Source organism: Diplotaxodon limnothrissa, linkage group LG10 (assembly GCF_057381915.1).
Source record: "Diplotaxodon limnothrissa isolate DT_005_m linkage group LG10, D_limnothrissa_male_GT1.1, whole genome shotgun sequence".
NCBI lineage: Eukaryota > Metazoa > Chordata > Actinopteri > Cichliformes > Cichlidae > Diplotaxodon > Diplotaxodon limnothrissa.
Genome location: NC_140605.1, coordinates 5284205 through 5306462, shown reverse-complemented (window position 1 = coordinate 5306462; position 22258 = coordinate 5284205). Strand labels below are relative to the sequence as shown.

The following is a 22258-nucleotide window of genomic DNA, read 5'->3' as shown; positions in this document are numbered from 1 at the left end:
TGAGTGAAGGACAAGCTGAGAAGTTTGAAAGGTATTTGGAGCCTTGTGCTGGAGCCTCAGGGCGAGAGGCAGGGTTTACCCTGGACAGGTCTAACACAGTCTGTTGCAGGGATAACAGATAGAAACAGACAACCATTTGCACTCACATTCATACCCTCATTTGCACCTATAGGCAATTTAGAGTTTCCAGTTAACCTTTCCCCACTAAATGCATGTCTTTGGACTGTGGGAGGAAGCCAGAGTGCCCGGAGAGAACCCATGCAAACACAGGGAGAATATGCAAACTCCACACAGAAAGACCTTGGCCTGCTGGTGAACTCAAGACTTGCTAGCTGTGAGACAACAGTGCTAACCACCATGCTGCTATTTCTGTTTTAATTTTAATTTTAATTGTAATTCTGCTTTTTTTCTGCTCAGGCAGGTGAAAAAGTCAAGCTCTGCACATTAGCCGATGACTCAAAAATATGATATAGGGCATAAAAAAATCAGAATTCATCTTCTTGTGCAGTAAGGTTGGATGCACATATTTTGAGCTGCCGCCGACAAACAGGGTGGGAAGGGGGAAAAGCTCCCATGCTCCCCATTTCTCATGAAAATGCGACAAAATGTCAAGAAAGGTCCGGAGGTCTCAGAACCAAGTCATACTACCAAATAATGAAGTATCAAATATCAAATACAGGGAGTGCAGAATTATTAGGCAAATGAGTATTTTGTCCACATCATCCTCTTCATGCATGTTGTCTTACTCCAAGCTGTATAGGCTCGAAAGCCTACTACCAATTAAGCACATTAGGTGATGTGCATCTCTGTAATGAGAAGGGGTGTGGTCTAATGACATCAACACCCTATATCAGGTGTGCATAATTATTAGGCAACGTCCTTTCCTTTGGCAAAATGGGTCAAAAGAAGGACTTGACAGGCTCAGAAAAGTCAAAAATAGTGAGATATCTTGCAGAGGGATGCAGCAGTCTCAAAATTGCAAAGCTTCTGAAGCGTGATCATCGAACAATCAAGCGTTTCATTCAAAATGGTCAACAGGGTCGCAAGAAGCGTGTGGAAAAACCAAGGCGCAAAATAACTGCCCATGAACTGAGAAAAGTCAAGCGTGCAGCTGCCAAGATGCCACTTGCCACCAGTTTGGCCATATTTCAGAGCTGCAACATCACTGGAGTGCCCAAAAGCACAAGGTGTGCAATACTCAGAGACATGGCCAAGGTAAGAAAGGCTGAAAGACGACCACCACTGAACAAGACACACAAGCTGAAACGTCAAGACTGGGCCAAGAAATATCTCAAGACTGATTTTTCTAAGGTTTTATGGACTGATGAAATGAGAGTGAGTCTTGATGGGCCAGATGGATGGGCCCGTGGCTGGATTGGTAAAGGGCAGAGAGCTCCAGTCCGACTCAGACGCCAGCAAGGTGGAGGTGGAGTACTGGTTTGGGCTGGTATCATCAAAGATGAGCTTGTGGGGCCTTTTCGGGTTGAGGATGGAGTCAAGCTCAACTCCCAGTCCTACTGCCAGTTTCTGGAAGACACCTTCTTCAAGCAGTGGTACAGGAAGAAGTCTGCATCCTTCAAGAAAAACATGATTTTCATGCAGGACAATGCTCCATCACACGCGTCCAAGTACTCCACAGCGTGGCTGCCAAGAAAGGGTATAAAAGAAGAAAAACTAATGACATGGCCACCTTGTTCACCTGATCTGAACCCCATTGAGAACCTGTGGTCCATCATCAAATGTGAGATTTACAAGGAGGGAAAACAGTACACCTCTCTGAACAGTGTCTGGGAGGCTGTGGTTGCTGCTGCACGCAATGTTGATGGTGAACAGATCAAAACACTGACAGAATCCATGGATGGCAGGCTTTTGAGTGTCCTTGCAAAGAAAGGTGGCTATATTGGTCGCTGATTTGTTTTTGTTTTGTTTTTTGAAAGTCAGAAATGTATATTTGTGAATGTGGAGATGTTATATTGGTTTCACTGGTAAAAATAAATCATTGAAATGGGTATATATTTGTTTTTTGTTAAGTTGCCTAATAATTATGCACAGTAATAGTCACCTGCACACACAGATATCCCCCTAAAATAGCTAAAACTAAAAACTACTTCCAAAAACATTCAGCTTTGATATTAATGAGTTTTTTGGGTTCATTGAGAACATGGTTGTTGTTCAATAATAAAATTATTCCTCAAAAATACAACTTGCCTAATAATTCTGCACTCCTTGTATGAGATACAATATAATAAGTACTTTTGTTGTCATGTTTGATTAGATTTGGGGGCCAAAAGTACTTCGTTAGGTTTAGAAAAAGATTATCCGTAGAGTTCAAATGCATTCTTTTACAAAAAGGACATCTTCCTGTGATCACATGGTATCTTTCTCAGGTGATCAGTTAAAAAAAGTATATATACGCATTGCAATACAAGGTAACCGGTGCTGTGATAGCATATAGAGTGAGAACAGGTTGATTCACAATGAGCCTTAGACACTTAGCCTGTGTTATTGTGCAATAATAAATGACAAACACGTCCCTTCATTTCTACTTTTCTTTGTCATATATCACTGTGTAAACCCAGTAAAAATCTCAGCATTTCACTGAAAGCGGGGCCAAAATTTCGAACAAGCTACCCACATTCTTCTTCTCTTCCTTCTCCTTGTCTTCCATGCTTTCTCTGCTTTATCTCTCTCCTCCACACTCGTTCTCCCTCTCCCACACATTCTCCATCCTACCCTGCCACCCCCTGTTTCCCTAATCTGTACCTGGAAGCCAAGCTACAGGCACCCACGCAGTCTCATCAGGCCTTTCAGTGCATTCCAACAGGCTGCAATGCTTATCACAGGGTGACTCTCTCCCACAAACACATACACGTCTCAATACATCTGAAAACGTGCAGGTCTTTGGTAAATAATACACTGTGTGGATGATGGGAAAGTGTAAGTGTGAGTGTGTGTGTGTGTGTGTGTGTGAGAGAGAGAGTCACTCTGGCAGTAAACTACAGCACACAGCGAAGGATGATAAAAGCAGAGACCATGACAAGGAAGGGAAATGTTGGCTCTCTTCAAAGCACATGTAGCAAAGTGGCATGCAAACAGAGTCGGTAATTAAAATCCTATAAAGGCTCATTTAAAGCACTTTTTTAATCTCGTCAGGTGTTCTTTTAAATTTAAAAAATGTAAAAGTTGTGTGAAGTTATATTGGGATTTACTTTAAATTGGGTAAAATAAATATAAGAAAAAGTAATGTATCTATAGCACATTACAATATGAGAGTTTACTGTTTCCCTCTTTACCAGAGCCCTGCTTGTGATGATGCAATTCACCTGTAGGTTTTTCTTTATTTTATGCTGATGTTATTGTGCAGCACATTTTCAGATAGCTTAAAATCAACTTTTTTGAAAGAAAAAGGTTTAAAAAATGCACATAGTACTGTTAGCACCAAATCCCTTGGAGTTAAAAGTAAAGGTCTGTATGTACTTGGTAATTAAAGGCTTTGTGATGTTTGGGGGCCAGTACTGGTACTGAAATGTGGAAAACAGCTAATGTTTTGACTTTACATAAACTGTACATAAACAAGCCTATTAAATCTTTATAATAAAGACTCATTAGAGTATGTTTCATAACTACTGTAAACAAAATCATGGAACGTTTCCCACCTGGCTGCCTTCTTTTTGCCAGAAGACGGCTGGCGGAGGGTTTCCTTTGGTGCCACAGAGGAAGGTTACGGTACGACCTGGAGTTGTGATCTGGTCCCGCGGTCGAACCACAATCTGAGGAGGCACTGCAGCACATAATTCAGAAAAAAAAAAATCTTGAAATCCAGTCATTATGTGCCATTATTTTATCAACATGTGACTGAAGTACAGACATTGAAAAAATGAATTCATAACATTAATTCACAAAAGTTATTCTAATTCAAGACATTTAACAAAAGTTTTGCATGAACTACTTAAGAATTACAACAACTTTTACACACAGCCCCCCATTTTCATAAACATAAATTTAAATGTAAATACACCTGAAGGCTATACCTGGAGCCTAGAACCCACTGACTTCACCAAATGTTGTGTTTCCTGTCTTGAGCCTTGAGTGGCCTTTACTGTAGCCACCTGCTTGTTGCTTGTTTGTGGGTCTTTCTGCATTTGGTTTTGTATTTAATAATGCAAAAGCATGCTCTGTTGGGTTGAGATCAGGCGACTGATTTGGCCGTTGAAGAACATCCCATTTCTTTTGAGAAACTCAATTAGCACTATACACTTCAAAATTCATTACATGCATTTCTATCAACAGTCAAATCATCAATAAACACTAACGCCTGATTCCATGACAGCTTTCAAACAGTCAAGGCACAAGAGAATAAAATATTTTAGAGACAGTGACAGTAAACAAAGACAGTAGAGAAATGACATTAAACCCACAATGTCATTTCTCTCGGGGTCTGAGAATCAAAGCAATACTAAAAGATGCAGTTTGATGTCATCATGAAATGTGGTGGGCTCATGGGAAGCTTTACCACCACTGAAAATCTACCTGACGTGACTCAGGCAGAAATCATGGTTCTAGCTGAGATAATGCATTAAAGTTTTTTGTTACATTAAAACATTTATTTTCAAATGAATTCATTTTAATCCAAAGAAACAGCTGGACACATTAGCCACATTAGCTCACGTAATATTAACTAAACCTTTGATGCATGAGCTAAACATAGCTACTGTAGCTAACATCATCTGGCAAACACGGTTAACTGGTAGGGCAGCCCTGCTCTGTGTGATTAAACAAATCATAACTTCATAACTTTATGCTTGTGTTGAGCATCAACTCAATGTTATAAGAATACCATACGCACTGCCTTAGTGGTTAGGACTTTATTTAATTGACAGGCGATTAAATGCAATGCATAGTAACACAGAATAAAATGCCGTATTTTTCTTGGATTATTCAGTGGCATTAGGTGACAAATTTAGCCAGATTGAAACGTGCCCTTTTTGTGCTGCCTCTTTTAATTCCTTTATATATGCTAACAGTACCGCCATACTTGTCAATGCTCTTATCACATCTCGTTTAGATTAACTCTCTTCTCTATGGTTTACCTCGTAAATCTCTCCATAAACATAAACTGCAGTTAGTTCAAAATACAGCTGCTCGTATTATATCCAGAATGAGATCTACTGAACATATAACACCATTGGCTTCTAATTCACCTCCGTGTCAATTTCAAGATCCTGTTTCTTACTTTCAAAGCGCTTCATAACCTCGCTCCTCCATATTTATCTGATGTTCTCCATATGTAGTCACCCCCTCGTACCCTCCGCTCTTCTCCAGCTTCCCTTTTGTCTGCTCCACCTGCTCGCCTGACTACCATAAGACTCAGAGCCTTTAGTTGTTCTGCCCCGAGGCTTTGGATGCACTCCCACCAGATCTCCGGACTACAAACTCTCTCTCTACTTTTGAACTGTGTCTTAAAACCCATCTATTTAGAATTGCATACCCTTCATCATGACTCCACCTTACTCTATTTTACCTTATTTAGCTTTTATACTTTCATACTTGTTTTCATTTTTTGTTTACCTTGTGTTTTTATTTTATTGTACCTCGAGGGTCTTTAAAGGCACATATAAATAAAATGTATTATTTTTATTATTATTATTAAAGAATTATAAAATATTATTACTTCTGGAGTTAAATAAATATTTACTATTTTACTATATAGTTACTATAAGCTGACATGTGGTAGTTCCCCACCACTGTTATATGAATTAATATTACTGCTGCAGATGTTTAGGGCTAAGCCCATTTTAAATACTTTCTGTTGTTTAATCTCCAATAGTGGATGATATTCTATAAAATCATGCCTGTAGTGTGACTGTCCTGTGGTGACCACATGTTTTCTGGACTCAGAAAAACAGGACTAATAAAACTGATTTTTAAAAACTTATTAAATATACATAATAAATCAAATCAGAGCTCTAATAAAAATTTTGACCGTTATATTAAAAATATACATGAAAAATGAAGGTGGCTATTAGCAAAACCACTGCTTAAGCTTTGTAAATTCATTCAACCAGACATGTTAGCCACACATGCTAATCTGAACAATTGAAAAAGAGAACATTTGTCTTGTTTTTATACATTTTTATGTGAAAGCCCATATATTTATCGATTTAATGACATTCTGTCTTCATCTGCAGGGCTGATATATTGGCCAATATTAGTCATTTCCTGATATATCAATATCGGCACTTATAACAGACAATAAATGAAAACTATCCACCCACTCTCATTCTCCATTTCAATATATCTACTACATTTATCAGATACAAAAAGGAAAACAGAATGTGACTTTAATGAGAGAATCTGCAGGTTTTCAGTCGAGTACCTAGCTGTGTCTACCACGAGCGACCATAACAGTCCTTGATTTGTTTGGCTTTTTGTGTTTGATAAATTGATGGTTATTGCCTAATCTAGATGGCTTGACTGTTTATCCCACACTACAGCAAACAGCCCATCAAAAAGGTCAGCCCAGACCCCACAGGAGCCTGAATCCAGGTTTGTGGGTCACCATTCTGATTCTGAGCATCAGACATCTTTGAACACAGATGGAGGGCAAGGGGGATAAGGGACTGCAAATAAATGGTAAGCTGTCTCGCTTTCTCATTGCTGCACCATGCCACTGCGTGTGCACGCGTTCATCCACAAAGACACACGCATCTTTGATTTCTATTGATTCTGTAGCAAAATGACAGTCCTTCCTCCACAGAGGGGGGTGTGAATGCATAATGATGCACCGGGCCTAATTGATTTCTCATCTTCCCACCTGATCTCCTGCTTCACTTTAATTCTGACTCTCTATTAGCTTTGAGAGAAACACAAAGAAGGAGAAAGATGGGGAGGAGGAGAGCCTATGGAACGGAGAAGAAAGTAACAGTAAAAAACACTTAACAGTCACAGTGAAAGACAGAATAAATAACTAATGTCCTTCTACTGTTTCTCCATGAAAGGAAAAAATCCAGAATAAAGAAACTCCTAATCCACTACATATATCCTCCTTAGAATACTGAAGTAAACATAAAATAACGTCTTTTCCTCAAATTTTCTTCCACTGACTGATGTTCTGGGGGAGGAAAAAGCTTTGTTTGGTTACATTGCTGGGACTCACAAACGTTGCTTTTTTAAGTCAGCTCCTGTGTTCAAACACAGCCCAACATATACTTTGAGAAATGTTTCCAGACATTAACTATCTCAGATGAGGAGAAAGCAGCAGAAACAAAAATAAATAGTAGCAGAGTGTGAAGAGCTGAAACATTCCCAATCTCTCCCACTGACCCGCCTGCTCCCCCTAATCACTTGCCTCAGATGTGCATGTGCAAGCTTAATTTCATGCCTTGTATACAACTTATGCACTTTTAAAACTGCTTCCACCACGGGCCCCTCCGCACAGCAGGAGGACATCCGTGTGTCAACTGCGGGATAAATTACAGCTAATGGGGGGTCTTGGCTGAGCTAGTCAGGGTCATGTCCTGGGATCAAACTTCCAGCCCTTTGCTAACCCTAAAGGTTAATGCCCAAACATACACCCCTAGTTTTTGTCAGCAAGTGACATGGGAACATCTGCCTCCACTCTCCAGTTACCTCAAGGACAGGCCTCCTGTCGCAGCTGATGCAAGGCCTGAAATATTAAAGAAACACTGTGTAATGCTCACTTCTTATGTAATTCATATCCATGCTTGTGCACACACACGTAATGAAAACACATAGAAAAATATGCTTGTGCACTTCTCAGCAGGGTATTTAACAAAAACATGTCAACACCTGAACGTTTTCTCCTCACACCTGACACAACGCCGTAACTTTGACCCAAATACACTGACAACTAGGAATATTTGAGCTATTAAAATGCTGTTTTTGGCCCACTACACAGCCGTGTCTAGAGAATAACAGTGTTTGATTTGAGGAGGCAAGCCGGCACATTGCCTGAAGCTGTAATAAATAATTAGCAATAATGGGTGCACCCGGCATGACACTGAGCCTTAGATTTAGGGCAGGGAGATACATTAGCATCCTCAAATGGGATTGAAATGGGAGTATGGATTGTAACAGAGCAGCTGAAATATAGATGAAAAAACAAGAGGGAACAATGCCTGCATGTCACTCTTATAATAATTTAACTTTCAGAGATGCAGGGTTTTTTTTTTTTTGGTGAGTTAATTTTTGCTGTGCCTTAAACTGACTCGACTTCTAAAATACCACGGTATGTTCATTTACTAATTTTATGAAACACAGAGCCAGCACACATTAAGCACCGCATACTGCTAACTGTTGCTGTCGGTGTCTGGGAGGTACATTGGGAAATTTCTAAATACAGAATGCAACACTTAAGATAGGAACTCAAAGGATCTTGCAGACTTCTTTTGTATGCTGCGTATACTGCCAGAGCTGTAGAACAGATAACAAAGCTAATATGCCAAGAGGGAAGTAAAAATAGACATCAGGCTGTAGCGTAGCTTTCCACAGCTTTTATGAAAAGAAATGCAACACTCAAGGAGGAAAGTCTAGTCTACATGTAAATTGCTTGGTGTCATTGAATGTTTGTGGATGGTTGTAAATGTTCTCTTACAGATCAGAAATAATGTTTAATTTTGAGGTATTTGACTTGTTTTAACTTTATTCTTTAAGTTGAGTTTAATTAACGTTGACATGGGAACCCTGGAGGTCTAGAAAATTTAGCAAATTTATATAAGTTTGCCAAATCTTCCTAAAACAATAAGATGATGCCATAAGATAAAGGGCATGTAATTGGATGGAGCGAACATCATAAAGGTTTCCTGCAAGTGATCAGCATATGTCCTCCAAACCCACAGAGCTCCTCCAATAGTCAAACGTGCTCGGATTTGTAGCTTTTTATTCAATTCAGTTTTACTTGTACAGCTCCAAATCACAGCAACAGTCACCTCAAGGCACTTTATATTGTAAGGTAGACCCTCAACAATACATACAGAGAAAAACTCAACAATCACATGACCCCCTGTAAGCAAGCACTTTGGTGACAGTGGGAAGGAAAAACTCCCTTTTAACAGGAAGAAACCTCCGGTAGAACCAGGCTCAGGGAGGGGCGGGGCCATCTGCCGTGACCAGAGTAAAAATATTAATGAAAAATTTCCAAAAGGTTTAGTCAATTCCTTGAATTTCATGATATGGGGGAACTATATATACAGATATTACTGGACTGATAATCTATTTGGATCTATTCCTTTAGTGGGAATATACAGAATTAGTCCTTCTGCTATCCCTGATAAAATAACTCTACAATCAGCAAGGATTTTCCACACAACTTGAATCTACTTGTGGTGTTGGTTGCACTGCTAAGATTTCAGATTTCAAGTACTGTGTGACAAACAATAGATTTGGGTGACTCTCCAATTCCACTGTATGGGACAGAAGCAGGTGATGGTAGTCCTTGTTCACTTCCCAGCCTGCAGCACAACAAGGAGTAAGTAAGTAAGTAAAATGTTATTTGTATAGCACCTTTCAAGTCAAAAATCCCAAAGTGCTTCACAGAAAAGCGTACCATCAACAAAGGGTCAAAAAAATTAAAAAAAACAACAACTTAAAATGCTTTTAAAAAGCAGGAAATGAAGATCATCTACACTGTGGATGAAGTGGTTCTATCTATTCATCAGTGATGGAAACTGTCGAACTTCATTCAGTCAGCACTGAATTAGAAAGATTTGAAAATGGTCAGTGTCTTTCATGCAGCTTTCTAATGTTTAGAAACAACAGCCCCGCCCCCCGGCCAGACAGTATTGAAAGTATCGAAACAGCAAGTTGGTGAAAGGGTGTGGAGATCAGTGTGGTGAATGAGCAGGTAGCAAGTGTGATTTTAATGCAGGAAAAAGCCTTTTTTCAGTGGAGGTAGTAAAAATCATCAGTGGAATATCCTCATAAACAAGATGAAGCAAACCAGCGTCAGCCTGAGCTGTTCCCCACACACTGCGCTCCCACTCACACCGTGTGTTCCACTGCTGTCACTCACGTAGCAAAGCTAAACAAAGTGCTTACAACGAAAACATCTCACCTCCCCTGCTCCACCCCACCCATGCTTGACATATGATTTTGAGCAACACGCTGAAGATATCCGCACTTGTATCAACACAATCATACACACACCCCTCGCTCCCTAGGGGCGTAGATGTGACATGCAGCTGTCAGAGTCCTGTGGTGATGCAGCTCTGCATCTGCTAGAGTAACACACTCCAGTGCTGTTGCCGCTGCTGCTTCACCTTTTTACGAAACATCACACGCCCACTTAAGTACACAGACTTCATTCCTGAGACTGTTTCCATTCTGAAATGATGATTGAGGAGGTGATTATTTCCAGGGCATAATTTATTATAGCTGGACTATATCTCATTTGTGCTTATATTCAGTGTGAAGTTTGTGCCTAGAATTGTATCCCATTTGTCCAATATCAATATATAAATTGGAAGGCTGGTAAAGTTTTAAATAGGCCAAGAATAAGCAGGCAGTCCTTACACAGTGAATGGGACAAAAATGGAATTGCATAAAAATAATAGGTATGTAGAGAACCTCATAATTCAAAACATTTTGTGGTTCAATGTTTCTTCCACTGAACACTTTTTTAGGGGTTTTTTCATTCTTCATCCCTTTTTCTCTATTCCCCAACATTAGGCACATTTAGAGATGGGAGTACGCATTAAACCCCATTTGCTTAGTTCAAGCCAAACGCTGGCATTTTTACTTTTGGTAAGTAATCATCAGTGCATTTGTGGCAGAGTTCAAAGGTGAAACCACAGCTCACGAAAAAGAACACAATAACCCAATTCATGTACGCCAAAAACGTCTTGATGATCCCCACGACTACTGGAAAAATACTCTTTGGACTGATGAGAATTGAATTTCGTTACATCAGATGTAAAAGCAGCACAGCATTTCATAAAAAGGCTGTCACACAAACAGTCCAATACGGCGGCGAAGTGTGATGGTCTGGGGCTGCTTTGCCTTATAACTCTTTTTTTTGTTGTTGTGTGGATTAATCAGCAATAACCATTTATTTTTCAAAAGGTGAGTGTTTGTGCTCTAAATCGGAGACTGCACGTTTTACAGTGGGTTTTTTTTTCTAGTAACTGAAGCTCTATGAGTGTAACGAAAGGTCAAAACCCTTCTACCCTTCAATTTTTTTGTTTTTTGTTTTTAGCTTTAATACTTGGCTGTCCTAATTGGCAGAAAAAGCACCTGTGCTAGAGGGTAGAGGTTTGGGTCTCTAATGTAGCAAACAGCTTATACCTGTAGGACTGTATTAACTCTCATAAACAAACACACAAACAGACACACAAAACCATACACAGATGGGATGAAATGGAATACTTACAGGATGGGCCAACTGTGATGGAGTGATGCAGAAATGGGTGGAAGAAAGAAAAGAGAGAAAGAAAGTTGAATAACATGATGAGATGACGATGGATGGTGAAACTAGTTCAAACATTTGAAATTTTGGAACACCATACCTACTTAACCGTGTAACTAGCTGTGGTTTAATAGAATATATATTTTCCTTTGTATGTGTTTGTGTTGCATTCCTATGATCCCCACTGCAGCTACAGTGCTGCAAAATTTGCCTTCTCTTTGCTCTTTTGCACATTTGCAACACTTATGACAGTGATTCAGATCAAACAAAGATAATGTGAGTAAATACAAAATTAGGATTTTAAATGATGATTTCATCTATTGACGGGAAAAAAGTTATCCAAACATATTTGATTCTATCCTCCTGAGAACCGAGGAAAAAACAATCTTCCCATTGAACTTTTTTTGGTATTTCCTTCCTTCTTTGGAGCCAAAGGAAGCCACCCAAACACATGAAATATCATTGGAAAGCCCAGGATGTCCTCTATTCAGTACATCAGGACTTAGTAGGGTATCTCAAAAACCAACATGTCATGCCATGATATAAAGACACTCAAGAACAGATGAGAAACCAGTTAGTAAGACTGGTTTCTCATCTGAGAACTCCATGATTCACTGGAGTCTTAAAGACTCCAGTGAATCATGGTGAAAGCCATTATCCACAAACGGAGGAAATCTGGAACAACTTTCCCAAAAGTGACTGGCCTACCAAAATGGCTCCAAGGAACCCAGAAAAACATCTAATGAACCGCAGGCCTTCCTTGCCTCAGTTAAGGTGCCACCCATGGGAGAGTCCTGTGGTGAAAACCGCTGCTGATGTCACGGCGAGGTACGCCGATGTGTTTGTTTGACAGATCCAAGAGCAAACACTGCACTCAACTTGAACCATTTTGTGCTGATGGCAGAAGCACAAGAACATGAAAACTAAGGCGAAAAAGGTACAATAACTAAACTAAGAAACTAGCGATAAAAACTATGAATCTATCTGTGATAACTATGGTGTGGTGTGGCATAACAGACAACCTGACAGTGAGTGAACAGAAACTTGCAGACTAAATACACACAAGGGATGATCAGGGGGAGTGGAAACACATGAGGAAACACGTGACACAAATGAACCTAATGACGTCACAGGGGAAGTGAACCTAAATACAATGACAAAGACACACCAGACTCTCTCAAAATAAATCAGGAAACACAGAAAATACAATGATCAAAGACTAAAAACTAAAATACACAAAACACTGGGTCACAGACGCAGTAGACAGCTGACTAAAACGAACACAAAGGCCAATTTCAAGTTTGCCAAAAGATATTCTGATCGTGCCAACAGTCAAACACAGTGGCAGCAGTGTTATGGTCTGGGGCTGCTTTGCTGCTTCAGAAGCTAGCCAGCCATAAATTCTGCTCTTTACCAGAAAACCCTGAAGGAAAATGTCTGGCCATCTGTTCATGCCCCAAAGATCCCTGATAGACACCACCAGCCTCTAAATGGCTCAGAAAGACACAAAATACACCTTCATTTTTTGGCCTTAAAAGCTTTGGCATGACCTTAAACTGGCTGTTCATACTTGATGTGGAGGAATTTAAAAAATTCTGCAAAGAATAGTGGACTAGAACGCCTCGTCAGTGCAAGACTCATTGACAGCCAAGGGTGGCACAATCCTTGAGAGATGTTTAGCGGGCACTTCATTTTTCACACAGGGCCAGGTAGGTTTCAAAAGTGCATTATGCACAGGTAGGTGCATGTTGTGTATTTCTGCATGTTATTTTTTTTAAATGTATCAGTCTGTCTGTTCACTGCTGAATTTTTATACATATACGAGCATAAGGTGTGTGCGAGTGTTCAGGAGTACCAGAGGGCCCACTCACTGCACCGAGTGTTACAGAATAAAACTCTAAAAATTCCCTTTTATCATCTCAAATGACAGCTTTCTCATTTGAGCATCTCTCTTCAAGGGACTGACTTTATTCCCATGCAATTTCAGTTCTTTTTGATCTCGGATCTCTCTCCAGAGGAATGACGAGCTGAGGCTTGAAAGGAACTTAAAATCCATTTTTCACTTCATTTCTCTGTAATCTTCAGTTAACAGTGGATTACCAATGGCATGATATGGGGGAGTTATAACCAACTCATGTCTAGCAGCCTCTTTTTCTGATGTTTTAATAGGCGATGTCTCCACGTAGAAACAATGTTCTTAAAATCCTGGCCGTCTGACATAAACAACCAGAATGAAAAGAACAAGAATGAAATGAGACAGCATTCCTGTAGGTGACAAGTGGGCAGATTGTGGTGCATCATAGCAAAGCTGCCCATCTGTGCAAACAGTTTACTCGTGCGATCATGGCTGTTCAAACCGTATTTCTAGAAAGATTCTTCAATAAGTCTGTGCAATTGTTGATTGTTTCTAATTTTCAAAAAACATCTTACATAAATATGTGAAATGTTTAAATAAAGCCTTTTACACTTTGAATCACTACGAATGCAGTAAAACTAAAACATCTTATATATAAGTGTGCCTGTGTACATCTGTACCGTGTACTTGCAGGGCAGCCGACGCCTCCGCTTTGCCGACGCTGTTCTCTGACACGCAGGTGTAGGTGCCCTCATCTTCAGCTCGCACCTGGGTCAGACGCAGACTATTCTCACTGCGGATTTCAAATCTGGGAAAAAAAAGTCAACGCAAGTGTTACATTCATGTTCTGAAATCTTCAAAAGATGGTTTGAATGAATATGACGTTGTCTGGTTCAGTAAATGTGTGAGCGTTGTCACTACTAGAACAATACATTTTGGTAGTTTTCATGTTTTTAAAAAAAAATATGGCTGTTTAAATGTTCCAATCAGATTTTTAAACATACAGCTTTGTGTTTACTGCACAGCTCTGTGGACACAGGCCTGAGTCGTGCTGTTGACAAGGGAACATTTTACCTTATTTCCCCTGACAGGTCATTAAAGTTTCATCCAATCATGCAGACAGGTGTGAGAGAGTAGGGCTCTCACAGTAACACAGTGATGGTGTCATGGTGCAAACACCACATGATACTCCTTTCTGAGCATGTCTCGTAGTACTAAACTCTACTGATTAACAAATAAGTAGCTTACGACAGGGATGGCTGTCCATCCGTTACTAACACAAGCTGCTGTGCCACAGGACTCACACATTTAGATTCTAGTAATAACTTTCTATTTGTATTGTAAGCAGCACAGCACTTAAAAAGCAATCATTACGAGCTCAGCGGGAGCTTTGATTTGTTTCCGTTTCTCGGTCGTTACATACAAAAAAGCGAATGATAGTGTTTTCTCTTTTCTTTAATATGTTTTTTTATACCGGTACATGTAATTTTTGGGGCAAATTCAAGTCAGCTGGACTTCCTCCACTCACAGAAAATCATCTGAATTACTTTCCTTCACACCTAACTATAAGAAAATCGGATGGACAAACAGTTGCTCTCTAATTGGAAGCTGTTATATTATTAGTGAAATGATAGTAACAAGTGCGATTTGGAGCAACAAATGATGTATCTAAGTAACAGTGAGGCAGTGGGGATTGAGTTTCAGTGCAGTGATTTGTGAGTGTGCAGCAACGGCACTGCGCTGCTGTTGTCGGACCTGCCCCGAGGCAGCTCGCCCTCCTCTCTGCGCCAGCGGACAGTCGGAGTCGGGTCTCCGTGTACCTCGCAGGAGAAGTCCACTGTATCGTCTGCCAACACCACCTGGTTCACCGGCTGTTTGGTGAACACTGGCCTCTCTGAAATTAGACAGATATGAGTGCAGAAAGAGGACAAGAATTCATACCTATTAATTACAGCTTGACTTTTCACATTTGTTAGCACTTTATAGGACTGCCCATGTAATGGATGAGTGGACACATATGGAATAGGCTGGCCGTATAAAGAGAATAATTTGATGTCCATTTGCTGCACCATAGCAGTTTACTCAGAATGATGTGGGGGGAAAAAACACTGAGGGATTGGAATTGTTAAACCTCGCACTAAAAATAATTTCAAAATGGGACACTCTCACCATGACTCTTAATACTTGATTTGAACACAATTAAACTTTTATTAAGACAAAACGAGGAACAAAATGACCCCACACCAAATCACACACAAGCTGGTAATAAATATTTACCAGCTGTTGTTAGCAGTATCTCAAAATTGACAGAGCCTGTCTAGCATTGGAAGTAGATTGCTGCAGTAGGTTAAATTCAATACCCAGCAAATAAAAGCTTTTAAATACCAAAGTCCAATCATCACAGTGAAACATGTTGGAGAATCAAGTAAGACTAAGTAGACTCAGAGCTGCAGGTACTTCCATGATCATAGTCAGTGTGAAAGCATTCCCCACAGCTGGAGGTATAAAAAGTCGCGGTGGTGAGAAATGTCTTGACAACTTTGTTCAGTCTGTGATTCGAGAGCAGAAAATGGATGGGCAGAAAAAACAGTGCAGATGTGCTGGCTATTATCTTTCAATTTTGCAGATGGCAGTAATATTAAACATTAGGGAAAGCGCCAAGCCATGCATTTTAAGGAACCATAAATTTATAGATTATGCATTACATGCCAGGGTTTGAGTTTACTGCTGCACTACAATGTGCAGAAGGAGCTAAATTTTGTGGCAGTGTGGGTGGTGGTGAACAGGAGATCCAAGGGACTGAAAAGAAAATATCAATTCTCCATCCGTTTCCTGGGATCGATACACACTTTGATGCCTGTGGTACTGCTCCACTGAGAGCACAGCAGAGAATCAGAGACAGGAGGAGAAAAGTCAAGAGAGCAAAGCAAAGAGCAGCTGGGTGGGAAAGATGAATCTAATCCTCCAATATCAGCCAAGGAAAGAATGTCCAACCCCAGAAAAATACAGACAGGCACAAAATACAAGATACTTTCACTGTTTTTTGGAATCTTATAGTGAACATTTTAACACAGTTGAAGCAACTTAACTCAAAGAATTATTTCTAAAAGGATCAGAGGAATTATATTGATAATTTGTCTTAATATATGAGCCAATTGGCTAACAGCTAGAAGCAAATTAGCTCCAATTTATTCTGTTAACAATCTATCTTTTGCCATTACGTTTGTGTGAGCACTACAACAATCAAGCACGCTCCCAAAAGGTTATTTGATACTAATAAGGTTGACTGTATGACTTCATGTTTAGTTTCCCAGACGATATTTGCTAGCTGAGTGTCCTTTGATTAATTACAGTACAATCCCAGTAAAAACAACTCACCAAATACCACTAGTTCAGCAGGATCACTGTCTTTTTCTCCAACCATGTTGGTTCCAACGCACACATACATGCCAGCATCACTTTTCCTGGTGTTTGAAATCATCAACTTTCCTCCACGGATCTGAAATCGAGGGGTTAAAGACAGAATGAAGAGCAGAAAGATGAAACAGAAAGGAACAGATGAGTGGATAAGTGGACAAGGACGAAAGGAAACACGACGGTGGAGGAGGGGACAGAGAGAAGACATGGAAAGATGTTGGAAACAGGATATTGAGGCATGTTAGTGAGGAGAGAGAGAAGCCACTTTGTCATTTTCAGTGTGTGTTATGACAGATGGCTCTCTGGCTAGTTCTTAAAATTACTTGACAAGGGCTCTCGCTCCAAGCCAGTCGTCACACAAGCATCACTCACTGCTCTGTTTGTGGTAACTAACTTCAATAAGCCGCAATTCATCATTTGGTCATAGTGGGTAATGTGTGTGGAAGTCTGGTATTCTAAATGTGTCTTTTAACATCTATCAGCTCAGTGTCTTCTGTTAATAGTAATACAAATTAATGAGTGAAAATTACCTGAAATTTTATTTTAAAAAAGTATAAAAAGCTGACAAGTTAGTAACAACTTCCACCAGAAGTAAAATGCAATTGAACCTTAAACCAGACTTGTTTAGGTTATTTTTAACTTACAGTAATTCTTTCATCTCGATCATTGACCCGGATGTTGTTTCTCTTCCAAGAAATGGTGGGCTCCGGATGGCCCCTGGGAGGGATACACTCCATGACAGCCGGCTCCCCTGCTGCCACCACCACATCACTGGGCGTCTGACGGAAATCATCTCTCAGAACTGGGAAAAAAAGGTGAAGATGCGAAGGCAGATGGTAAATGGACTGTCATACAGTGCTTTTCTACTCTACTTGAGCACACAATGCGCTTTATGCAAAACATTTAATTCACCTATTCGCACAACACTGGTCACCAGTGCTTTCTGTATAACACTCACACTCCAGTGAATGCATTGGAGAACAACTTGGGCTTCAGTCTCTAACCAATAGATACTTGGCTTGCAGAAGCCAAATATCCTGCTCTCTGTAGCTGGCTCAGAATGAGTGTAAACTTTTTGCTGTTTAAATGGGTTTATAATTGTCATATGTGGTAACAACGATATTTAGCCTTTAAAATCAACAAAAAAGGTGAAAAGAAAATCTTAGAGTCGTCTTTCACCGAGTTGAATAATAGGAAACATAGTAAGGCACTGCTGTTGATAATATTGATACTGTGTCCCTGAGGTCTCCATTGACTGGATGTCATTCATGCTTCATCATAGTACATCAATAAAAAAGGCTCTTGTAGGTGGTGCACACGAGTAGGTAAATAGCTCATTCTGAGATAAACACACACATTCCCTTGGCAAATATATATGCATAAATACACACAAGAAAAACATGAGCATTCAAACAAACACATCAAATAAATCAACTACATCGACTGCAGGAAGTCACTTTGAATTCAGAAATAACTCCCTTTCTTATGCCTTGCTGGAGTCTATTCATAAAACATGAGAGATTTTTCTTCGGGTCACAGTGCCTCCTTTCAAATTCATCCCTCTGTAGTCAACATCTTGTGGCTTTTACCTGAAGGCATCGGGCTATTTTTTTCTCAGTTCAGTCTCTAGAGCTTTGTGACCTCTCAGATTACAGATGTGGAAGATGGTTTTGTTGTCTGGGATGATGTACTGACAACAATGGTCCACGAGGAACAGGCCAACACCAATGCCGGCCTGCAGGCTGTAAGTCTGGCCTAAGCCACTCTAGGGATTTGCAAGCAACGAAAAGACTTCTGTGTCATTCTTATCTGCTCCAGACACCCTCCAAAAAGCCTCTCTAACTGATCTGAAAAGTAAATCAAGCCATATTTTCTTAAGTATTTATTAAGAAACTTCCAAAGTCATTCGGCAACTCTCTCAAAGTACAATTTTGAGTGGTTTTACAGTTCTGCCCTAAAATATTCCACAACGTTTTCTTTGAAGGCATGAGGAGACAAGAGATTTGAACATCAAGGAGCTGATAGATGATTAATTAATGTAAGAGGATGGTATGTCTGATTTTTATACATTATGGGGGTCTCGCTGATATCAGTGAGTCATATCAATATAATAACATTCCAATCATGTCTCTCAAGTCTCTCCTGAGTGTTCAAAGATCTGCATGGCTCTTATGGCTGTCAAACAGAGAGAAAGCTGTTACTTCATCTTAAAAGTGCAAGTCATGTCAAAAACTGGCATCCTAATTTACACTGGCAGTTCTTCACAGACTACTCAAAAAAGCTGTCGAGTATATCACCTCCCCATGAAAGCACAAATCTTCTTTAAAATGCCCTGCGCACAAAACTGACAGATATGTTTGTGACGTTCGGGGAAAATTTCAAAGGGTTGTCTTGCTGTTGCATAACATGTACAACAAATTAAATGCAATTCTATATTAATTTCTCACCTTGTGATTTCAAACAGACGAAACACATTTTACGTTTTTTCCCCAAATTTGAGGTATGAATAAGTTGGAGATTTTAGACCAGAGAAAGAAGTTGCATTATTGTGTGAGTGCTCTTTTTACTGCAGCGGTCCCCAACCCCCGGGCCACAGACCGGTACTGGTCTGTGAGTCGTTTGGTACCAGGCGCAGGTGTGAAACTTATGGTTTTCAGGATTTTTATTGGTTTTTATCATTATTGTTTATTTTTATTGTTTCTCTGGGTCTTTTCCCGTGTGTTATGAATGAATCTCCTTTCTTTTGCTACTGGTACTGGTTTTATTTTGTTGTATTTATCCACGAGCCCTTAAAGGCCAGACCGTGAAAATATTGTCGGACATAAACCAGTCCGTGTTGCAAAAGAGGTTGGGGACCACTGTTTTACTGCATTAGTACCAGTACATTTCTACTGGTCTCCCAAGTGTACATCACATGGCTTGTGCCACTACATGCAAAAGACAGCTACTGAATATAGAAAAGAATGTGTTTCCTGCTGCTTACTCTTATGCTCAAAGATATCAGACCATCAATCAGATCAGATCATCAGGAACACATAGTTGTGGTGGCTGGTGTAATCCCTAGTGTTTAATTTTAAACTCAGCACCAGTGCAGAATTTATGAAAAAGCACTCCAATAAATACGAGATAATCTCTACATTTATGAAACAGGTGGTGGGCTTAATGGTCAAATGACATCTTTACTGACACTAAATTAAAAACTAAATGTTTAGATTTAATCAAAGTAAACTATCCTAAATTGTCAGCACAGTACTGTAAGCTAATAGCTTACTGTAAGGTATCAGATTTCAGGACTGAGCGAAGATGCTTAAATATATTTATAAGACATGAGTGTCTATGCACACAAGAATATGTGATGGACCTTTGGAGTGGAACAGCAGCAATGTCGCTGTAATGTCACAGGCCAACAGGGGAGGGTCACTGGCTCATCTGATTAATGACACATCTCCCCTCATGTCAACGCCCACAGGCCAAGAAAGCCCCCAGGATATTATGGTTATCATCACCATCCATATATCTATCGGCCCATCCATCTATCCATTCATATGAGAGCATTTCTTTATCTGAATCACCTGGCTTTGTGTGGTATCTCAGTGTCAGCCTGTACACCACAAAGGCTCATTCTTCTTCCTGTCAAGATAGCGTTGTGTCCTCTTTGAATGTGAGAGTGGGGATAACTCAGTCAGCTCTGTTTGTAATCAAGGTCATGGGAAACGGGTATATTGGTGTTTCAGCAGAGAATAGGATATTTTTCATTTTCTCATTAGCTAACACAGCTGGTACTTATGTTTGCCTTGAAAAAATACCCGTCTACTCAGTTCATTTGAACTACTACGTTACCGTTGTCTTTATCTGTGCCTCTTTCGGGGCTAAAACGACAGCTTATGACTGCATTCTGCCCCATATCCTGATGGCCAATTACTTTGCCACAGAGTATTTGGGGCTTGCTGAATCCCACTGGTCACTCCAATCCTTGTTTGATATGCCAAACTACACCCCTGACCTTATCTATGCCTGCTGCCAACATTTCTCTTACCACTATTCATAGCAGATTACAAAAACCTGACTAAATTGCTCAGGATCCCATCTTGTCACGCAAAGGGAGAAATGAAATAGGACAGCTGATTGGACCGAAGGTCTGAATTACCATGCTGTGGGGTTAAAGGACTGCAGCGATGACCTGTCACACACCACAGTGAAATCATGGCTCCAGGGGCCCCTGATCCTTCCCATTCTACCCCTCCACAAGCACCAAACCTGAGCAAAAAAAGGGTCTCTAGATGTTAATTAGGCACCGGCACTTACCTAGAGGCCCTTGGGGGCCCAAATTAAGAGGGTGCACTTTGACCCTTTCTTTAAACCCCTTCAACAAAGCCAGAGTAATCCCCACCACTGGGCTTGAATGCTGCACTTTAATCAAAGCACAGACATAGAAAATAAGGAGATACGAGACACAAGATTAAAGTGAAAATCCTGCAAATGGACAGTGAAAAGCTTCTCCCATTCAAATACATACAACTATGACAATACACATTTGTCCAAATTCAAACAGTTGTGGACAATGTTGTGGCAAAATGGGATTCATAAGATCAATCCATGAGGTTTCTTTATTTGTCAGCTATTTCATTCATTGTGGTATTTAAACCAAGCATTACTGATCATTTCATATTTGATAACAATTTTACATTTCAATTTTATTTTAGATATATATTTGTCCAGCTTATTATCCCAGCAGGGTACCTGACGACCGCCAAGGCGTAAGTTCTGAATGAAAGAAAGATCTTGAAGGAAATGAAATATGTTGTTCTTCCCATTCAGCTGACTCCTCAGGACTTGCCTTATTCTCTGCAGGTATTTGGTGTTTGCAGCTTTCCTAGTGGCCTCTTCACGGTTCCTATGAGACTCTCAGTTTTAAGGTTTTATATGTCAAAAAATTATTACAAAAACACATTCCTTCCTTCTTGAACCTTGCCAAATTTCAAATTATTAAATGGTAAATGGCCTGTATTTGTATAGCGCTTTACTAGTCCTTAAAGTACAAATATTAGATGAACAACAACACGACTTGTTACATTGTTACATAATATTTAACTGCATGATTTATTTATCAAAAATGAAGCCAAAACACCAAAAACACTGTGTGATCCCATATTTAATAGCTTGTAAAACCACCTTCACTCCAAGTAATTATGTTCTATATTTAGTCTCTTCCATCTAGAGCTGGGCGATAGAACGATAACGATATGTATCGCGATATAACTTTTACTCGATAGAGAAATTAAGCTATCGCGATAGACCTCGCCGCTCTTGTCCTCAAAAAAAAAAAAAAAAAAAAAAAAAAAAGGTCAGCCAATCCAAATTAAGTAGCGCAGAGCCGAACCAATCACAGCCGCAGCGTCACGTCGCGTGACTTGTTACGTACAGCACAAGTGCCAAGCCGCACGTGTGTTTGTTTGGGAAGCAGCCAGCGGGTAATGGAGCAGTGCGTAATGGAGGAAATGAGTGTGCCGACTAGAAAAATCAACCGAGCGTGACCGAAGAGAAAACAGATGATGGTTCCAACG

General features: G+C 40.0%; 1 protein-coding gene across 1 annotated transcript in view; it reads right to left on the bottom strand.

Annotated features, from left to right (window-relative positions):
- Positions 1-22258, bottom strand: part of robo3 (roundabout, axon guidance receptor, homolog 3 (Drosophila)) — a 166322-nt gene that overhangs the window by 29100 nt on the left and 114964 nt on the right. The window contains exons 3-7 of the mRNA XM_085363356.1: positions 17339-17496; positions 16656-16776; positions 15033-15171; positions 13958-14085; positions 3657-3781 (exon numbers count right to left, since the gene is read on the bottom strand). Coding sequence (XP_085219482.1) covers positions 3657-3781; positions 13958-14085; positions 15033-15171; positions 16656-16776; positions 17339-17496 — 671 coding nt within the window. The remainder of the gene's footprint in view (positions 1-3656; positions 3782-13957; positions 14086-15032; positions 15172-16655; positions 16777-17338; positions 17497-22258) is intronic.